The sequence below is a fragment of the Delphinus delphis genome, chromosome 13, assembly GCF_949987515.2.
Source record: "Delphinus delphis chromosome 13, mDelDel1.2, whole genome shotgun sequence".
NCBI lineage: Eukaryota > Metazoa > Chordata > Mammalia > Artiodactyla > Delphinidae > Delphinus > Delphinus delphis.
Window position 1 is genome coordinate 62,864,534 of NC_082695.1, and position 18,990 is coordinate 62,883,523.

General features: G+C 34.8%; 1 protein-coding gene across 11 annotated transcripts in view; it reads right to left on the reverse strand.

The window, feature by feature from the left end:
* Nucleotides 1-18,990, reverse strand: part of PIAS2 (protein inhibitor of activated STAT 2) — a 92,606-nt gene that overhangs the window by 59,849 nt on the left and 13,767 nt on the right. For 9 of the 11 annotated variants that reach the window (XR_009521752.1, XM_060028998.1, XM_060028994.1 and 6 more), the window contains 2 exons: nucleotides 8,032-8,506; nucleotides 1,665-1,749 (listed from right to left, as the gene is read on the reverse strand). Coding sequence is in view for 10 of the 11 variants with exons in the window: in XM_060028998.1 (XP_059884981.1) it covers nucleotides 1,665-1,749; nucleotides 8,032-8,506 (560 nt within the window). In the remaining variant the exon portion in view is untranslated. Of the gene's footprint in view, nucleotides 1-1,664; nucleotides 1,750-8,031; nucleotides 8,507-18,139; nucleotides 18,249-18,990 lie in introns of all 11 variants that reach the window. The other 2 variants (XM_060028995.1, XM_060028996.1) reach the window with 1 other exon arrangement.

Consider the following 18,990-nt stretch of genomic DNA (forward strand, 5'->3'; position numbering starts at 1 on the left):
AAACTGCCTGCAATGTCTTGCCCCTGGTGGACATGAACTCCATCAAGCTACATTCATTTTACTTCTTTGATAATTTCCTCCTCTAAATTTTCTCTACTTTTCCTAAAACCTCTATTATTTGGATATTGGGTCTTTTGGACTAATCCTTAGTACTGTCTCTTTTTTTTTCTTTTAATCTTATTTTTCAACACTTTGTCTTTTTCCCTTTTGTGGGAGAGCCAGACTATCTAAGCACTACTTTTTGGGAGCTCAAATTTTACCAGGTCAAGTTATAAAATCATTCTGAGACTTTGTTGAGAGCAGTGATGTGATTAACGAAAGAATCTAAAGCTGTGTGTGTCCCATACTCTTCCACATAACAACAGTGCATCTTCAAGATATCAGGATGTTTAATAGAGAGAGAGGCCCATAAATTTGGATCCACCACCCTGGGAGATTGACAATACACATTAACATATTAAAGACTGAAAAGTCTGGCTTTAAGAACTTATGTACCTACGTTGAATACAGAATTTCCAAAACTTAACTGCTGAATCTTTACTTTTTAAAAACTCCTATTAACATCTCAGAGAAGGTGAGTGTTCTAATGAAGAGCTGAAAGGATGCAAAAAACCTCTAATATGCTCAACTCTTTGTTCCAACTTTTAACTCTACAATCCCAGAAAATCATGTGACCTCCGGGAGTCTCAGTTTTCTTATGCTAAATTTTTCTAAAGTTTTATAAATAATATATTATTAACACCAAGGATGACTATATTTTTAACTGGGAAAGTATATACTACAGATTTCCTTTTCTTTCCTCCTATCTCTTAGTTCATTTGCTCTTTATAAATGTGTTTAAGTTTACCCTATTTTTTGAAATGGAAAAGCTAAGAGTATTTTTCATAATTGTTTTCATATTTCTGCTAATTTTTTGGTCTAGGTGAGGATATAGCTCAGAATGGTCCCAGTTTATATTCTTATCCCAGAAAAAAGTATTAATAATATCCATTTTCACTCTAAAAGTGCCTATGTTTGGATGATGAAGTTTATGGTCACTCTATCTTTATTCTGTTACCACAAATTCTTTATGTTGCTATATTTAGAATAAAAGTTTCATTAAAAAAAAGTTACTGCCAAAAGTAATTCAAAGGGGTTTTATTCAAAAGTTAAAATTTTTTTCTAACAGAGTATTTATTAAATATTTGGCTAACCTTAGTCAAAATATACTATGCTTACTTAAGGAGAAATGGCCCAACTGTTATGGACTGAACTGTGTTCCCCCAAAATTCATATGCTGAAGCCCTAACCCCCAGTGTGACTGTCTGTGGAGTTGGGGACTTTAAAGAGGTCATTAAGATTGAATGAGGTCATAAGGGTGGGGCCTTAATCCACTAGGACTGGTGTCCTTATAAGAAGAAGAAGAGACACCAGGAATACACAGGCACACAGAGGAAAGGCCATGTGAGTACACACAGCAAGAAGGCAGCCATCTGCAAGCCAAGGAGGGAGGGCTCAGAAGAAACCAAATCTGTCAACACCTTAGTCTTGGACTTCAAGCCTCCTGAAATGTGAGAAGACAAATTTCTGTTGTTTAAGCCACCCAGTCTGTGGTACTCTGTTATGGCAGGCCTAGCAGACTAATACACCAACATCCTGGAGAATATATTCCAAACTCCTCTTACCTGGATATGCATATCTCTCTAACTTGTTGAGGTGTCAGAGCAAAAATAAAAAACTTCTCTTGAAACCGTTGAATACTGCTTTGAACTGGGGAAGAAAAAAAAAGAAAGATAATATTCCAATAACAAATCCAATAACAGATGAACCTGCAATAACCAGGCACTTCTGATAAAGAGTCTGCCGAATTCTGAAACTTTTATGGTTAAAATACACCAATATAAAGTACTAAGCTACATTCATCTTGGACTTATGAAAGTAAAGTCACTCTAAAGCAGGTTCAATGTTAAACATTTGTCATTCTTTATTCTAACATACTAATTTTAATCAAAATACAACACAACCTTCGGGCTTCCCTGGTGGCGCAGTGGTTGAGAGTCTGCCTGCGATGCAGGGGACACGGGTTCGTGCCCCAGTCCGGGAAGATCCCACATGCCGCAGAGCGGCTAGGGCCGTGAGCCGTGGCTGCTGAGCCTGCGCGTCCGGAGCCTGCGCTCCGCAATGGGAGAGGCCACAACAGTGAGAGGCCCGCGTACCGCAAAAAAAAAAAAAAAAAAAAAAAAAAATATATATATATATATATATATACACACACACACATATATATATGTATATATACATATATATATATAAATATAAAAAACACAACCTTCAAAATTATATTTCATCCTTGACTACGGTATCATCTAATGAAAAGTCTGAGGAAGTCAAAAACACCCCCCAGGAGAATTCTATCCAAGATTCAGGTCTCTTTTGTTCTTGTTTGTTTTGTTTCTTTTGTTGTTGTGTTTTATTTTCAATACTTTATATTCAATTACACAGAGCATTCATATAAGATTAAATTTTAAAACTTCTAGGTTGGGAGACTTATTAAGACACAAAATAATTATCGGCATACAGATGATTAGCTAGTTTAAAAAGATTATCTAATGAAGTCATCCTTCAGAAGTGTATTATTAAAAACTGAAGTGTATTTTCTTCTCAAAGAACTTCAACAGATTCAATGATGTTCTAGTACTCATTAAAACAATGAATGCTTTCAATGAACACTTGACTGAATATGCATCTACACAGCAAAATTTTTCTAATTTTATGAGATTTAAACAGAATATAGAAAACTTGAATCACCTGGAAGAATTTTATCTATACAGAAACAATCACTGTATTAATAATCATCAGTGATGTTTAATACTAAAATACTTTTCTCCCTATACAACAGCTGCAAAGATCATTTGGGGAGGGCAGAGTACTGAGGTTTCACTCTTCTTGTAAAACAGTGGCTTTAATTCAGAATTATGAAAAAAGGAGAATTGTTACCAATTGTTCAATCACAGAAATCATTCATTTCCTTTATCTCAGTTCTCCGTCTTCATCCCCTATATCCAGTTAGTCATTAAGTCCTGTTTTGTTTTGTTTTTTAATTTTCTTATTGGCTGCCCCCTATTTTCACTACCACCATCCTACTCAAAACCTATTATTACTTTGTACAAATGAAGGAGCAACCCTGCCTCTCTGCCAGTCCCTCATGAGAACACAAGTGCAGAGCTGGTAAAAAAATCCTGTGTCATTTTTATATCTACTCCTGTGACTACTCACAGTTCTCACCTTTCCTGATGCCCACTCTCCGACACACTCCATCAATTCAAAGCAGGCACATTCATCCTTCAAAGCTCCCTCAAGTGTCCCTCCTACTCCAAAAAGTCTTGATTAATTTCTTCATTCATTAGGCCAATACAGTATTTGAGCTTTAGGTTCACAAGTTATAGGGCTTCGTCATACAAGCATATAACTGCTTGCTACTTTTCTCTCATGTTAATATTCTCTCTCCAACTAAACAGCAAAATTCCTAAAGCCCACTCCATACTTCTGACTTCTCCACAATTAGGCTACATGACCATATCCAAATTAAATCCTCATTATATACTTGTTAACTGAGTTAACAGAAATGAATTTATCCAAATTCTTTAGAAGTGAGATTGTGAAGTGATTTAATGGCTTTACATTAATGTGCATATCACTTTAAACCTGTTTAACTACACCCAGAGGCTTAATGAGTATTTCCTAATATTCAGAAATTTAAGAATAAGAAAAGATGTTGACGCTCATTAATTTGTCACCTATCAGATTACAAAGATGAAAAGACCAACAACACAATGCTGATGAGGTGTAGGGAAAATAATACATTCATACATTATTGGGAGTATAAATTGCTATGATGCTTCTGAAGCAACCAAAATTTCTCTACAAAAGTTGAATATCAAAATATTAAATAATCATACTCCTTGACCCAAAATAGTCATATCTAGGCATTTACATTTCATGAATATGCAACGCAAGTATTCAGAAACACATATGCAAAAATGCTCACAGCAGCAATGTTTCTAAGACTGCAAGAATAGTGCCCAAGATATGTTATACACTAAAATACTTCTGAATAAATAATAAAAACTGAAAACAACTGAAAATGTACATCAACAGAATACTGGTTCAGTTATGGTACATCTACAAGATAACAGACTTACTATAATCTACAGATGTACAATATATTTCTAAGAAATACAGTTAAGAAAGATTGTCAAGGCGCAGAACTCCAGAGGGCACTTTTCACAGTGGTACAAGTAGAATAATGCCTACTACCTCCACCAGAAAAGTGGCACAGTGGTTCTGTGGTTAGAAGAGCCTTGTTTAATGAAGGGGAAGAGAAAAAAGATGACATAATATGCAGAGAAACAGTTAATTATTGATATGACTCAAGCTGAGTAATAAATGAGGTTATGAGGGACTTTCCCTTTTTGTTATACTTCTATGTTTGAATTTTCAATTACTAGCATAAATTACTTTTGTAATCTGAAAAGCACAATGAAAAAATTTTAAGGAATCAAAGACTCATAATACTTTGAAGGTATTTCACAAAATACCAAACAGCTAGACATATCGACATGTAGATGTTTGTAAACAGAGTGAACAAAAAGAGCTAGTCACAGAAGAACATATACACAGTATACCATCATATAAATTTCAAAAGCAATCCAATTAAACATTACATTTTTTTATACACATATGGTAAAACAAGCAAAAGAGAGAAACACAAAATCCAGAATAGTGATTTAACTCAAAAAGGAAAAGGCAAGGAAATGGCTTCAAAGATACTGGCAATGTTCCTTTCTTAAAAACTGTGCAGTGGTTTCACAGGTGTTCATTCATGGATATTCTTTATAACAATGTTTTTTATGTATTCTTTTGTACAGACTGAATACAGACAAACTTTTTAAAGAGAAAGGATTTCATCACCACAAGAAATTATCTTAAAAAAAGAAGAGAAGAAAGAAAACAGAAAATTGAAAAAAAAGACAAAAATACTGCCTGTGAGAGCAAATTAGAATAGCTATTTAAGGGAAGAGAAGAGAGATTTTGTTAGCCTGTTTTCAGATTAGGGGATTATGCATCTGTTACAGTAAAACCTCAGCTATAGAGAACCTCACTTAGTATTACTGTGTACACTACTCATGCTTTCTAGATGCCACAGACTGTCATTTTAAATGCTAAAATAATTTTATTTAAACAATTTTAATAAAGCCAAACTGCAAAACTATGTAATAATGTATCTTCTTAAATAGAATATACTCGTCGTGGTTGTTTGGGGGTTTTATTTGGCATCAATACATGCATCTTGCTCTAACAGCGATTCCCTCAATACTAAAGGACTATTGGTTTCAATATTCCCAAGAGGTTTTGGAACGACATTTTTTGACTTTTTGTTTGTTTTTTTTCTACCAGGGCTCTTTCAATCTTTCCCATGTTGTTAATTAATTCCTGCTCAACAGTATGTTGATGGATTAGAAATCATCTAATCAACTACATATTAAATCGTGGGCCACTGACTGGCCCACGGATGTAAAGAATATGTGCTTTGAAATACGGATTTGTTCTCTCTTTCAATTCCTGAGGCTAATTTAATTCTCAGTTCCCAAATGTAAATAGGTTTCTCCATAACAGTGTTCCAGATAAATGGATTTACCCCAAATTTTAATTTTTACAAGTATTTTCAACATTATATAACCAAATCATTAAAACTTAAGGCAATTTCTAAATGTCACTGCATTGCTTTAGACATCATGACACTAAATATTTTCATATGAAGGTTGTTACTGGAAATGATTAAATTTTTCCACTTTTATTTGGCAGACTATATGGTATTACGCCGATTTTTTAACTTTCTACTTCAAAGTCTAAAACAGCCTTTTTTAGATCACTGTTTTATCAATCTGAAATAATAAGACTATATACATTAAGAAAATTCTTTTTTTTTTCTTTTTGGGGAAGGCAGGATAAGGAAATGTTTAAGCCTTGTTATAAACAAAATCTGTTTATAAAGTTTATAAAAGCAATGATAGGCAGAACTCCTGAAAAATACATGAGTCAACAATTTTTTAGCTCAGGAGCAAAAAGTTATTTTATAAGCTCTGAGGTTTTATGGATTTCTTACATTCTAATGTAAGCTGTGAGCAAAAGGCAGGTTTTCTTCTTACCCACTCTTCAACAAAAATGCCTCTGGCGTTATTTTATCTAAGCCACATGAGATACAAAAATTTTATTTTAGTAAATTTATAAAAAGCCTATTACCTTCCTTTAATTGAGGTTAATGAAAGAGAAACTCTATGAAGAATACAGAAAAGTAAGAAAATTCCTATTTCTGTTTCTGAACAAAGTAAAGTATGGAAAGCAAGGCACAAAGCCTCTTAAGAGCTCACTGCTTGGCACACCGCTGACACTAGGAGCAGAGAAGACATGCTGCTGCATCTTCTCTCCATCTCCAGTCATCTTCCTTCCAGGCATTCGATCCGGTTCTGAAACACCTTCCCCTGTAACCAGAACCCCACATGGCCTCTTATGCTCAGTCCTGCCTTAGCCATGTTCCTGAGGAGTTCCATGAGGTAGGGTCACCTAAGCACATTACTCGTCTGACTCTTTCTCTAAACACGAAGAAATAAATTTGCAATAACTCCTAAGAAACATGTGAATGAGCCATGACACAGTATGTACATTGGTATGAACCAAAAACCATGAAAAAAGGACGAACAAAAAAATAAATTATGGAAACATTTTAAGCAGATAAATGAACCTGGTTAAAAAAAAAGTTAAAAATGAAAGTAAAATCATAAAAGAAACACAGCTGGGTAATAAACATTTTAAATGTTTGTTCCTGTTATTAATTTTAAAAATGAAAAATCTAAACAAGATACAAGTTTCCATCTACCGAAATTGCAAAGATCAATAAAGGCAGGAAGTAAAAAGTGCAACGAGAGACATTCTCGCACTTTGTGGAATTTAAACTGGCACAGCTATTCTGGAAACTAATTTAGTGATGTGTTATCAAGAGTCCTTACTCTTTGATGCAATAATTCTACTCAAAGGACTTTGCACAAATGCGAACAAACACAGAATCCTTATTTCAGAATGAATGTAATGAAGGAATAAAATGCATTACTCTACCTCCCTGGCTCAGTTTTGTTAAACAAAAACAAAGCAAGGAGAAAGGGCCTGGGAAAAGCACAGCCACCTTGGCCTGCCACCATCAGGCCATACTGACCCCATTAACCAGCCCTGCCCCTCAAAATTTCCTTCTAGTTCAACCAAGATGTACAAGTATAGTCCTATACAAAACTAAAAAAGCACACTGATATATTTAAGAGAGTTTTCAAATGACTTGAGACATAAAGGGTTCTTCCTAGGATGGAAAGGAAAATGACCTCCCGGACTAACTATGAAATGCTAATTTCCCAAACAATTTATTTTATCAATAAATTCAAATACCTCTGTAAATAATTTCATTAGCCAGTAAGAAAATATGCCATTACAGCACAGAAGTCATAAACCTAGGTATAAATTTGTTAAAGTCACGTGTATCAACGTTTAATAATATAAAATTTGCTACATTTTCTAAGCAGTCAACGGTTATTAAACAAAAAGCTAAAAAATGTGTGTCAAACTCTGCCATGTTAGGAAAAAATTAAGTATAAAAGATTTATTCCTTAGGAAAACAGTTTAAAAAGCTATGTTAAACAGAAACTAAGTCTCTTTGTAAAAGCATCAAAAGGTGGAACCACAGCAATAAATAAGATTTGTGTCTTTTCATACACACACAGAAGCAATTTGAGTTCTAAGCTATAAGAAGAAAGTTTGACGAATGAAGAGTTTTATATTAGATTTCTGTCATGGTTGCCAATATTTCTTTTTATTTGTACATTTAAACATTTGGTATTTTAATGCCTCAGTTTTATAATACTAACAGCCAATCATTAATTAACAGTTGAAGGCCTCTGGCTTTACTTACTCTCTTGTCCAGAAGAAACAGATTTCTCTAACACTTACCTAAACTCGTGGGCTTGATGAGAACATCAAGGACATCATAAAAGGGTAAGTTTTTTAACTGCACATCAGGATGAACAGGAGGGATTGGGGGAGATGGCTGCTGCATCTCAAACGTGGGTTTAGTATCTTGAAGCAGCACAGAACCAACAGGAGAGGACGGCGAGTGAGGTGTAACTGAAGTGGAAGGCAACGAGTGGATTCCAGCCACAGCCAAGTCAGGTTCTACAGGTGAGGAGCTACCATCCAAACTGAAAACCGATGATTTGATTGTGGATAAATCAGAAAGGCCTTCAAGAGTCCGTGGGTATCGGCGTCTATACAATTCTCTGATTTTAATCTGAACCGCAGGGCTGCAGCCGCTCTTCAATAAATGCAACGCCCTCATCAGGAGGTCATGCTTGCGTCCACTTTTATTCCTTCCGGCAAAGCCTAGTAACACTTGTAGTTCAGAAACCCTAAAACTAGAAACCATATTCTAAAAGGAAAGAAAAAAAAGGGATATAAGCCAATAGTCAGCCTCAAGCATATAAAAATCCTATCTAAAATCTACTGTAAAATCTGATTTTTCTAGCATTCTATCAACTGGCATGTGCTAGTAACCAGCATTTTCACATATCACTTAGAATTGTTATTGTTTCTATAGCCACCACCCCTCCCCCACCAATTACAGTCAAGTTATAGTGTTAATTATGCTTTGCTGTACTCAATTTTGGTAATCTATGGTCTATTGGTTTCTGCTAACCACTTCATTATCTGATTATGCCCAAGTGTAAACCCATATTTGCTTTACCACTATGAAATCTAAACCACTGAAAATGTTCCTCTTCAAAACTAAGCCCTACCAATACACAATGTAATGTCTGTTACAGTATTATCACCAATTAACCAAAAAAATTTAGGTTTCTGCAACAACGTACCTGTAAAACTTCTGAGGTTAAGCAAGAAATCTACAAAATCAAGACAGAACTGTAATACAAAATCCAATGAATTTTTTCACCCCAGCTCAAATATTAAGGAACACACAACATAAGAAAATAATATTTTTAAATATTAAAGCTAAAAACCACATACATCTTATTTAGCAGTCAAACTTCTAAAATGATGGAAGTTCTCAGCTAAGTATCCAATGTGAAAAATAGCTTTGAAGAGTAAGGATATGAGTGGTCATAAATCTTAAAAGGCAAGATACCCTCCTTGCCACTCTACCAACTTGTTCTTGGGTGTAAAATGAAGATTATAAGTAGTTCCCGTTTCACAGGAACCATCTATTTAATTCAACAAAACCTAGTAAATTCTAAGCACTTACTGCCTCATAAACCCACCTACTTAAGTCATTTTCAGCCAATTCTGAACTCAGAGGTAAACCACACTTGGGTCAGATTTATCTGTACCACACATGCACCATCTGGCCAGAAAGAGGAGTAAGACCTGGAGCTGAGCAAAAGCCCTTTCAGAAACCAACCTTAAGGAAACTTTCCCCAGCCCTCCTCCTCAGTGCTGCACACTCTACAGCTGCCTGGGATTTCTTCTCAACCTGGTGAGTATGCAGTGGCCACACCTACAGTTGGCAGTGATTCATAATTCCTCCGTTCTGCACTTTTAAGTCTCATTGACAGCCCAGGAACAACTGCTATAACTCTGGTTTTAATTGTTGGCCAATACTTGATAGTTTTCCAAAATGCAAACAAATTTAAATATATCAAAGTAATCTGCATGTACATGCTGTATCATAATTCTACTTCATATATTGTCTCCAAATTTCATATTGTACAAGTCAGAGAATACTAAGTTGTAATCCTAGCAACCATTTTATACTCTTGATCAGTGCTGTCCAATAGAAATAGGAACCACATATATAATTCTAAATTTTCTAGTAGCCACATTAAAATAAATTTTAAATTAATTTTGATAATATGCTTTATTTAACCCAATACATCAAAAAGTATTATTTCAAGATGAAAACAGTTTTTGTGGTTTAAAAATAGTCATTTTTTGGGCTTCCCTTGGTGGCGCAGTGGTTGAGAATCCGCCTGCCGATGCAGGGGACACAGGTTCGTGCCCCGGTCGGGAGGATCCCACATGCCGTGGAGCGGCTAGGCCCGTGAGCCATGGCCGTTGAGCCTGCGCGTCCGGAGCCTGTGCTCCGCAACGGGAGAGGCCACAGCAGTGAGAGGCCCGCGTACCGCAAAAAAAAAAAAAAGTCATTTTTTAAGTGTCAATGAGATCTTTTTCATACTAGGTCTTCAATATCCAGTGTGTATTTCACACTTGGAGCACATCTCAATTCGGACTAACACCAGTTCAAGTGCTTAGGGAGCCACATGTGGCTAGTAGCTACCACACTGGACAGTACGGCTCTAAATCATACTCTAATAGCAACATATATCACAAATACCATGATCGTTATACTTTAACTCGCGTCATTTCCCCCATGTGTAAAAGGAAGACTTTATTTATCTTACCCCTTATGCTATGAACAACAAAGATGGAAAACAAGAAAAATTTTGGCCTATCTCATGGCACACCAGTAACAGTCAAGGTTTCATGCATAATAAGGACTACGATAGCTTTTGGAAGTTTCCTCCCAAGCAAGAAATGCAATGCATCTTTCCCAAAGTCCTCAATCCTAAAAAAATACTTCAATTGAAATCTGCTTATATTACGGTAGCATAAATAACATTAAATCATGGAGAACGCTTACAACGCTAGTGACAATCACGTTATCTGTGATTCTTTCTAAAGAAATCAAACTAACTCAGAATACACTGCTTCTCTCCTTGTACTTATTTTCAGGTATTCTTCACTTTAAGGAAACTTGTTTTACAGAAATGACAAAATAGAGTACAAGGCACCCTAAAGCTTGACTCTCAAAAAGGAATTTCTGGGAGGTCGCATAATACTTATTTCCAATGGTAACTTTATTTGGCAAAGAATGCTGAAGTAATTGGTCTAATAGCTATTGTAAACATACAAATGAAAAGGAAGAAAGAGAAAGGCTTCCAACTATGAATGCAGAATCACAGCATTCTGAAGCAAACAGAAATCCCCCAGTTTAGGGAAGGGCAAAGGAAACAACAGGAGACAGGACAGTCTTTGCACTGCAAAATGTTGCCAAAATAAAGTATTGCCAGGCACTTGCTCAAAGATGATGGTGTTGAGAGTCAATGGTACCCTGTGGAAAGCTACACACCAGCAATCACTAGTTGAAGGTCAAGTCCTGGCATCAAGACTTAGGACTTTGGCCAAGTCACATTATCTTTCTGGTCATCCATTTCTATTTTAAAACAACAACAACAAAAAACCTCTCCTTTATTTAGCATTCACTACTAAGATATTCTCTAAGGAGATTACTAAATCAAATTCTATGAATATGTTTTTCTTGGCAAACTTTGCTGGATCCCACTTCTTAAAGTGATGCCTTTTTTTTTTAACTCTGTCTTCAACCAATTTCAGCAGCCACCAGCTGAGGTGAGCCTGCTATGAATACTACCAAGAATGGATTTCAACTGTTACTTTCCACCAATCTCTGATGTCTACATTTCTAGTCTAATTTTTTTCAAGTGGATTTTACCAGTTCATCCTACTGCCTCCCAAAGTCTGCCCTCTAATACTTCAGTTACAATTGCTATGTGCTCTATACAGAGAAATTTCTCAATAAATGTTTGCTGACTAACTTTAAGGAAATTCAAGAACTACAGAGAACTATGTTGGCATAACTGATTTTTAAAAAGATGCATAAGCAATCTGATTTCTAAAGAAAAGCTAAATAAATTAAGACTAGAAATTTAAATCAATCTTTTTCTTTGTCAAATTTAAGTAACATAAAATTATTAAAAAATTTTAAAGCTGGGACTTTATATAACTGAAACATTACATATAGGAGTGAAGGCCACTTGAAGGTGCTATAAAATTGTCAAAAATAGCACAGAATTTGGGGAAGCTCTAGTGGGTCAGCTAATGCATATATATGGAATCTTAAAAAGAAAAAGGTACTGATGAACCTAGTTGCAGGGCAGGAAGAAAGATGTAGACAGAGAATGGACTTGAAGACACAGGGTGGGAGGGGGAAGCTGGGGCGAAGTGAGAGTAGCATCAACACATATACACTACTGAATGCAAAGTAATTAGCTAGTGGGAAGCAGCAGCATAGCACAGGGAGATCAGCTTGATGCTTTGTGATAACCTAGAGGGGTGGGATAGGGAGGGTGGGAGGGAGGCTCAAGAGGGAGGGGATATGGAGACATATGTATGCATGTGGCTGATTCACTTTGGTGTACAACAGAAAGTAACACAGTATTTATACTGTGAAGCAATTATACTCCAATAAAGATCTATCAAAAAAAAAGTCATGGTAAAGAACAATACAGCTTTGTAAATCCTCCATCTGCTATGATGTATAATATGGGTAAAAGGGAGAGGAGCTGCTGACGGAAAATGACAAATCACATTATTAATATCGCCCATCCCAACTATAATATTAAAACAATCTACACTTTCACTTATAAATAAGAATGGATTAAAAAAAAATCAGGTACATAATCAATACATCAAAGGCATGTTTGAGCTGATGCCATAAGAAAAACTATGTGGCCAGTTAGAAAGATACTGCAATTCCAGAAGTCACAGGAGGCCCCAGTGCCTGGCTCTGTACTCCTGTGAAATCATGTAGTTCCTATAATTAAATCCCTTTTTACTTGAGATACTTGATGTGGATCTCTTCCTCACAACGCACTGATAAAAATAACAACTCAGCTAAAAAAAATCAAAACTGGAAATCATCTATTAAAAAAAACAATAAAAAAGACACATTTTAAAAACCTATAAAATTAGCCAAAGCTTGGGAGATCATCTCCCTAAATGCTTCCATTTTATACAAGATTTAAAATAAATTGAGTAGTCAATTCGAGAAGCAAAAAAGTAACAACAGGGCTTCCCTGGTGGCGCAGTGGTTGAGAGTCCGCCTGCCGATGCAGGGGACACGGGTTCGTGCCCCGTTCCGGGAGGATCCCACATGCCGCGGAGCGGTTGGGCCCGTGAGCCATGGCCGCTGAGCCTACGCGTCCGGAGCCTGTGGTCCGCAACGGGAGAGGCCACAACAGTGAGAGGCCCACATATCGTGAAACAAAACAAAACAAAAAAAACTGCCTATGAAAAAAGTAACAACAAACACACACCCTCAAAAAGAGTGAAGAATTAAAGGATAAAAGCAAGAAAACATGACTTAGAAAGCAAAATGCAAGAAGCCTGTAAAGTCAGGCCAAAAAAGGGAAAGAAAATGAATATGGTCCTGAGAATGAGAAAAGAAACATAAAGACCACAAATACTAAGCAAATTTCTTTAAACAAAGAGAACAGCACATGCTGTTATATTCTAATAACTTAAAGATATAGACGTAAGTTATTTCCTAGAAAAATATAAATTACTCAATCTGATTCAAGAAGAAGTATATTATCTTTGTCCCCCTCCACTTCCAAAAGTATCTGTCCAGACAAGATAGCTTAGCAAATAAATTCTACTAACTCTTCAAGGAAAAGATGGAATTCTGTTCCTTAAACTGTTCAAAAGCATAAGAGTCAGAAAATCAAATACAAGATAGAAGACAAACATGGAAAAAATGGTTGAACACAAAACACAAGTTTTTAAAATATGCAAATTATTGTTTTTTCAAACTTCAGCAGGAGAATCCACTCATCCAACCATAAGTTTAGGCAAAAGCCTGACAAAACACCTAGTATACCACCTATTCTTTCTCATTTCCCAAGATAGATGATAATGAGTCTTTTTGTAACACATCAATGTTTCCTATGAGTACAGACACAAAAGCTCTCAAAGTACCCAAATAAAGTTTAATCTACGAAAATAAAAATGGTTTAACATAAATTTAGTAAATTACTTGGTTAAGATGATTTCGGTCCTTATATTCACATACTGAAATACTTATGAATAAAACTTATATAAAATATATGGAATTTCCTCTAAAATCATTTGTGGGGAGTGAGGACATACATGAAAAAAGACCAGAGGTGATAACTGCTGGGTATTGGGTACACGGGGAATTCTCTACCTTTGTAAGTTAGAATGCTTCCATAGTAAAAAGTTTGCTTGAATGGGAAACTGGTTGTGGGGTATATGGCACTGTACTATCTTCCCAACTTTACTATTAATCTGAAAGCATTTTAGATTTAATTAAACAAAATTTGTCAGTTTGTTTAAAGCTAGGATAAAAAGATTGTGGTCTAAATACCATTTCCCACAAAAAGAACCCAGGTTCCTTGAGAAACTGGCAAGTCTGGGGTAGAAAAGGCACAAGATAAGCCTACAACATCCTATCCAGAAAGCAAAGAAATTATCAAAAACTACTGGAATCTTGTCAGAAGGACACAGAAAACAACCCAGTAGCCCAAGACAAGCCAATGTGAGCAGCAAAAAGACTAATAACTGCATCAGAGTCAAACACATCAAATATATTAAATATCATTTGCACATGATACTTAAAAAAACAACTCACTGATCTCCTTTAGAAAATATTGGGAAACCAACTCATTAGTATTCTGAAAATTGATAAAGAATGAAAACAATACAAAAAGATTTACTGGTTCACAAAAAAGCCATATGATTATGTGGATAAATGCTAGAAAAGCATTTGATAATATCCATTCCTGACAAAGCCTCTCAATGAACAGGAACAGAAAGAAACTCTTAATATGATAAAGGATACCTATCAGAAATCAATAACAAATATACTTAAAGATGAAACACTGGATCATAAAGACCTATGAAATACACATTATATTGTGTCATTTAAAAGAATTCCAAAGAACCTAGACAGTAAAAATCTTAAAAGTAACATTAACAATTTACAAATGATAGAACTTTTTATATTGGAAATAAAAGAAAATCCACTGAAAAATCAGACCCAATAATAATCAGTCAACAAAACTTTTTGAATTTTCTGTACATCAAATATGTTTTCAAATGACTTATCAGGGAAAACAGTATTTTTTAAAATGAATCTAGGTAACATAAGGATATGAAATGCAAAGGTATAAATTTAAAAATTTTTCAAGACCTACATTAAAAAAAACTGATAGTACATTTTTTAAAAAACCTTGAATAAATTAAGGAATATATTATGTTACTAGGCAAAAGTAGTAAATGCTGAAAAGATGTCAATTCTCCCCAACTTAAGTTATAAATATAATAAAATTCCAGTGAATTTTGACAGATCAAACTTACAACAAAGAATTAAATAAAATACATAATATGACATGTGGTGATGAACACAATGGACAAAAATAAAGATGGAAAAAGAAATGAAGTGAAGACGTAGAGGATTTGCAATTTTAAAGAAAGTAGAGCTCCCTGAGAAGGTAACTGAGTAAGTAACTGAAAAAGTAATAAAGCATCCAAATGGATATCAGAGAAAAAGCATTCCAAGGCACAGGACACAGCAGGTGCAAAAATCCTGAAGAGGAAAGCACACCTAACACATTGAAGGGAAAGTAAAAGCCCATCACTGTTGAACCAGAGTAATCTAAAGGAATGAGTATTCAGATAGCACAATGATGAGCAAAGAAAATGACAAACCTGGGGAGGGAGATAATTAACTGGATAAAATTATAATATCAAATTTGTGAGGCTAAGAAAAGATAGAACAAAAGTGCTGGGCAAAATGGCATGCATGAAGAGTGGTAAGCAGTTTAAAGTGTTCTACAGGCAAGGAAGGAAAAGAAAGTAATTTTAGATATACATACATATATTAAAGTTTCAAGAGAAAATTCAAGAAAACTTCAAGAGTCTGTGAGAAGGCAAAAAAAAAGTACTAATTTCACAACTAGTAAAATGGGGAAAACATGAAAAAGAGGGAAGGAAAATGAACAACCCAAAAGACAGCAAGAAAACAGATAGGGAGACAAAACCCAGCAAAAGCAAGATGCTCAAAATGAAGGGGTAGAAATAAATGCAAATATGTCAATAATTCCAACCAAAAAAATGAAATAAACTTCCCAATTAAAATAGCAAGATTAGGGGATATCATTACAGAAACCACAGCATCAAAAAGATAATATGGGAATACTAAGAACAACTCTCCACACATGAATTTGGCAACTTGGTTGAAATGGATCGATTCCTTGAAAAACACAAACCACCAAAACTTAATATGAAACTGATAATTTGAATACCCATCTCTAGCTATTCAGGAAATTTAATTCTTAATCTTAAAACTCCAAACAAAAAGAAATTACCACACACCCAGATCATTTTATTGGAGAATTCTACCCAACATTTAAATAAGAATTAACACCAATTCTAAATAATTTCTTCTGGAAAATAGAATATGAGAGAAGACTTCCAAATTCATTTTATGACGCTAGTATTATCCTGATACCAAAACCAAACAAAGACAGTTCAAAAAATAAAACTACAAACCAACATCCTTCACGAATACAGATGCTAAAATATTTAAAGTATTAGCAAATAGAATTCAGCAATATATAAAAAGAATTAACACCAAGACCAAACGAAGCGTCTATTCCAGGGATACAAGGTTGGGTCAATGTTTGAAATCAATGAAGTACACTATATTAACAACTAAAAAAGAAAATCACATGATTATATATACATAATCTTTTATATATACAGCAATGAAGAAAAAAGCATTTGACAAATTCAATGCCCACTCATGATAAAAATTCTCAGAAAAATAGGAATAGAGGAGAACCTCCTGAACTTGACAGAAAGCACCTACAAAAAAATCTAGAGTTAACATACTTAATGGTGAAAGAATGAATACTTCCCCCTAAGATTGGGAATGAGGCAAGGATGTGCTGGAAGTTCTAGCTAGTGGAATAAGACAACAAAAAGAAAAGACATAGGGGTTGAAAAGAAAAAAATAAAACCGCCTGTATTTGCAGATCCCAAGGAATCTGCAAAACAACTACCAGAAGGAATAACTGAGTTCAGCAAGGTGGCAGGATACAAAACCAACATACAAGTACCAATCACATCTCTATATACTAAAAAGAACATGCGAAAACAAGTTAAAAACACAATACTATTTATAATCACTCCTAGGAAAATGAAAATACATATGTTTAAAAATATAACAAAACATATACAGGACTTGTTTGCTGAAAACTACAAACACGAAAGCAGCCTAAAAAGATCTAAATAAATGGATTCTTTGTGGATTGGAAGACTCAACAAAGTAACAGTATCAGTTTTCCCTACATTGATACAGATTTAACACAATTCCTACCCAAATCTCACCAAGACTTTTTATGGATATAGATGAGATTATTCTAAAATTTACATGGAAAGGTAAAGGAACTAGAAGAGTTAAAACAATTTTGAAAAAGCATAGAGAGAGAGGAATCTGTCTATCCTATTTCACAACTTAGCTCAGTAATTAAGACTGTATGTAGTATTAGTAGAGGGATAGACATAAAGGTCAGTGGAACACAACAGAGAACCCAGAAATAGACCTACACAAATACACCCAAATAGTTTTTGGTGAAGGTGCAAAAGTAACTTAATGAAGGAAAGACAGCCTTTCAACAAATGGTGCTGGAGCAACTGCGCATCCATAGACCAAAAAACGAATTTCCACCTAAGTCTCACATTTTATATAAAAAATAACTCCAAATGGATCACACGCTTAAATGTTAGAATAAAGCTGTAAAACTTAGGGGAAAAAACACAGAAGAAAATATTCAAGATCTAGGGCTAAGCATAGAGTTTGTATACTTGACACTCAGAGCAAGATTCACAAAAGGCATAACAATAATATACTGAACTTCACCAAAATTAAAAACTTGTGCCCTTGCAAGACCCTGCTAAAAGGATGAAAAGACAATCCAACAAAGGACTAGTATCTAGAATATATTTAGAACTCTCAAAACTCAACAGGAAAAAAACAATCCAATTAGAAAAAAGGACAAAAGACATGAAGCGACATTTCATCAATGGGGATACACAGATGAAAAATAAGCAAAGGAAAATATGTTCAGTATCATTAGCCATTAGGGGAGTGCAAATTAAAACCTTACTAAGAAAAAAAAAAAAAAAAAAAAAAAAAAACCTTACTAAGTTATCACTAGGTACATACCAGAATGGCTAAAATCAAAAACAGTGGTAACACCAAATGCTGGCAAGGATGCAGAAAAACTGGATCACTCCATACATTGCTGGTAGGGATGTAAAATGGTACAGCCACTCTGGAAAACAGTTTGGCAAGTTCTTAAAAAACTATATGCACAATAATCATACAACCCAGCAACTGCACTCCTGGCATTTATCCCAGAGAAATGAAAACTTATGTCAAAAAAAAAAAACCCTATGCACAAATCTTCATAGCACTTTTATTCGTAATAGCCAAAAACTGTAAACAACTCAGATGTCTTTCAACAGGTATATGGTTAAACAAATCCATACCATGGACTACTACTCGCAGTAAAAAAGGATGACCTACCAATACATTTAACAACATGGATGAATTTCTAGAGAATTATGCTGAGTGCAAAAAACTGAACCCAAAAGGTGACAAACTGTATGAGCCCATTTATATAACATTCTTAAAATGACAAAATCATAGAAATGAAGAACAAATGAGTGGGTCCCAGAGATTAAGGGGATGGAAAGGAAATGGGTGTGGCTATAAAAATAATAATATGAGGGATCCTTGTGGTGATGGAAATGGTCTGTATATTGTGTCAGTATCAACACCCTGGTTGTGATATTGTACTACAGTTTTGCAAGACATCACCAATGGGGGAAACTGGGTAAAGAGTACACAGATGTCTCTGTATTACTTCTTAAAACTGTCAGTGAATTGACAATTATTTTAATAAAAAGTTTAATTTAAAATTACAAAGACCAACACTATTACAGCAGATTAATTTTTTAATTCAATAGCATGACATTCACAAGAGATTAAAATAAAAGAACACAAAAATGTAG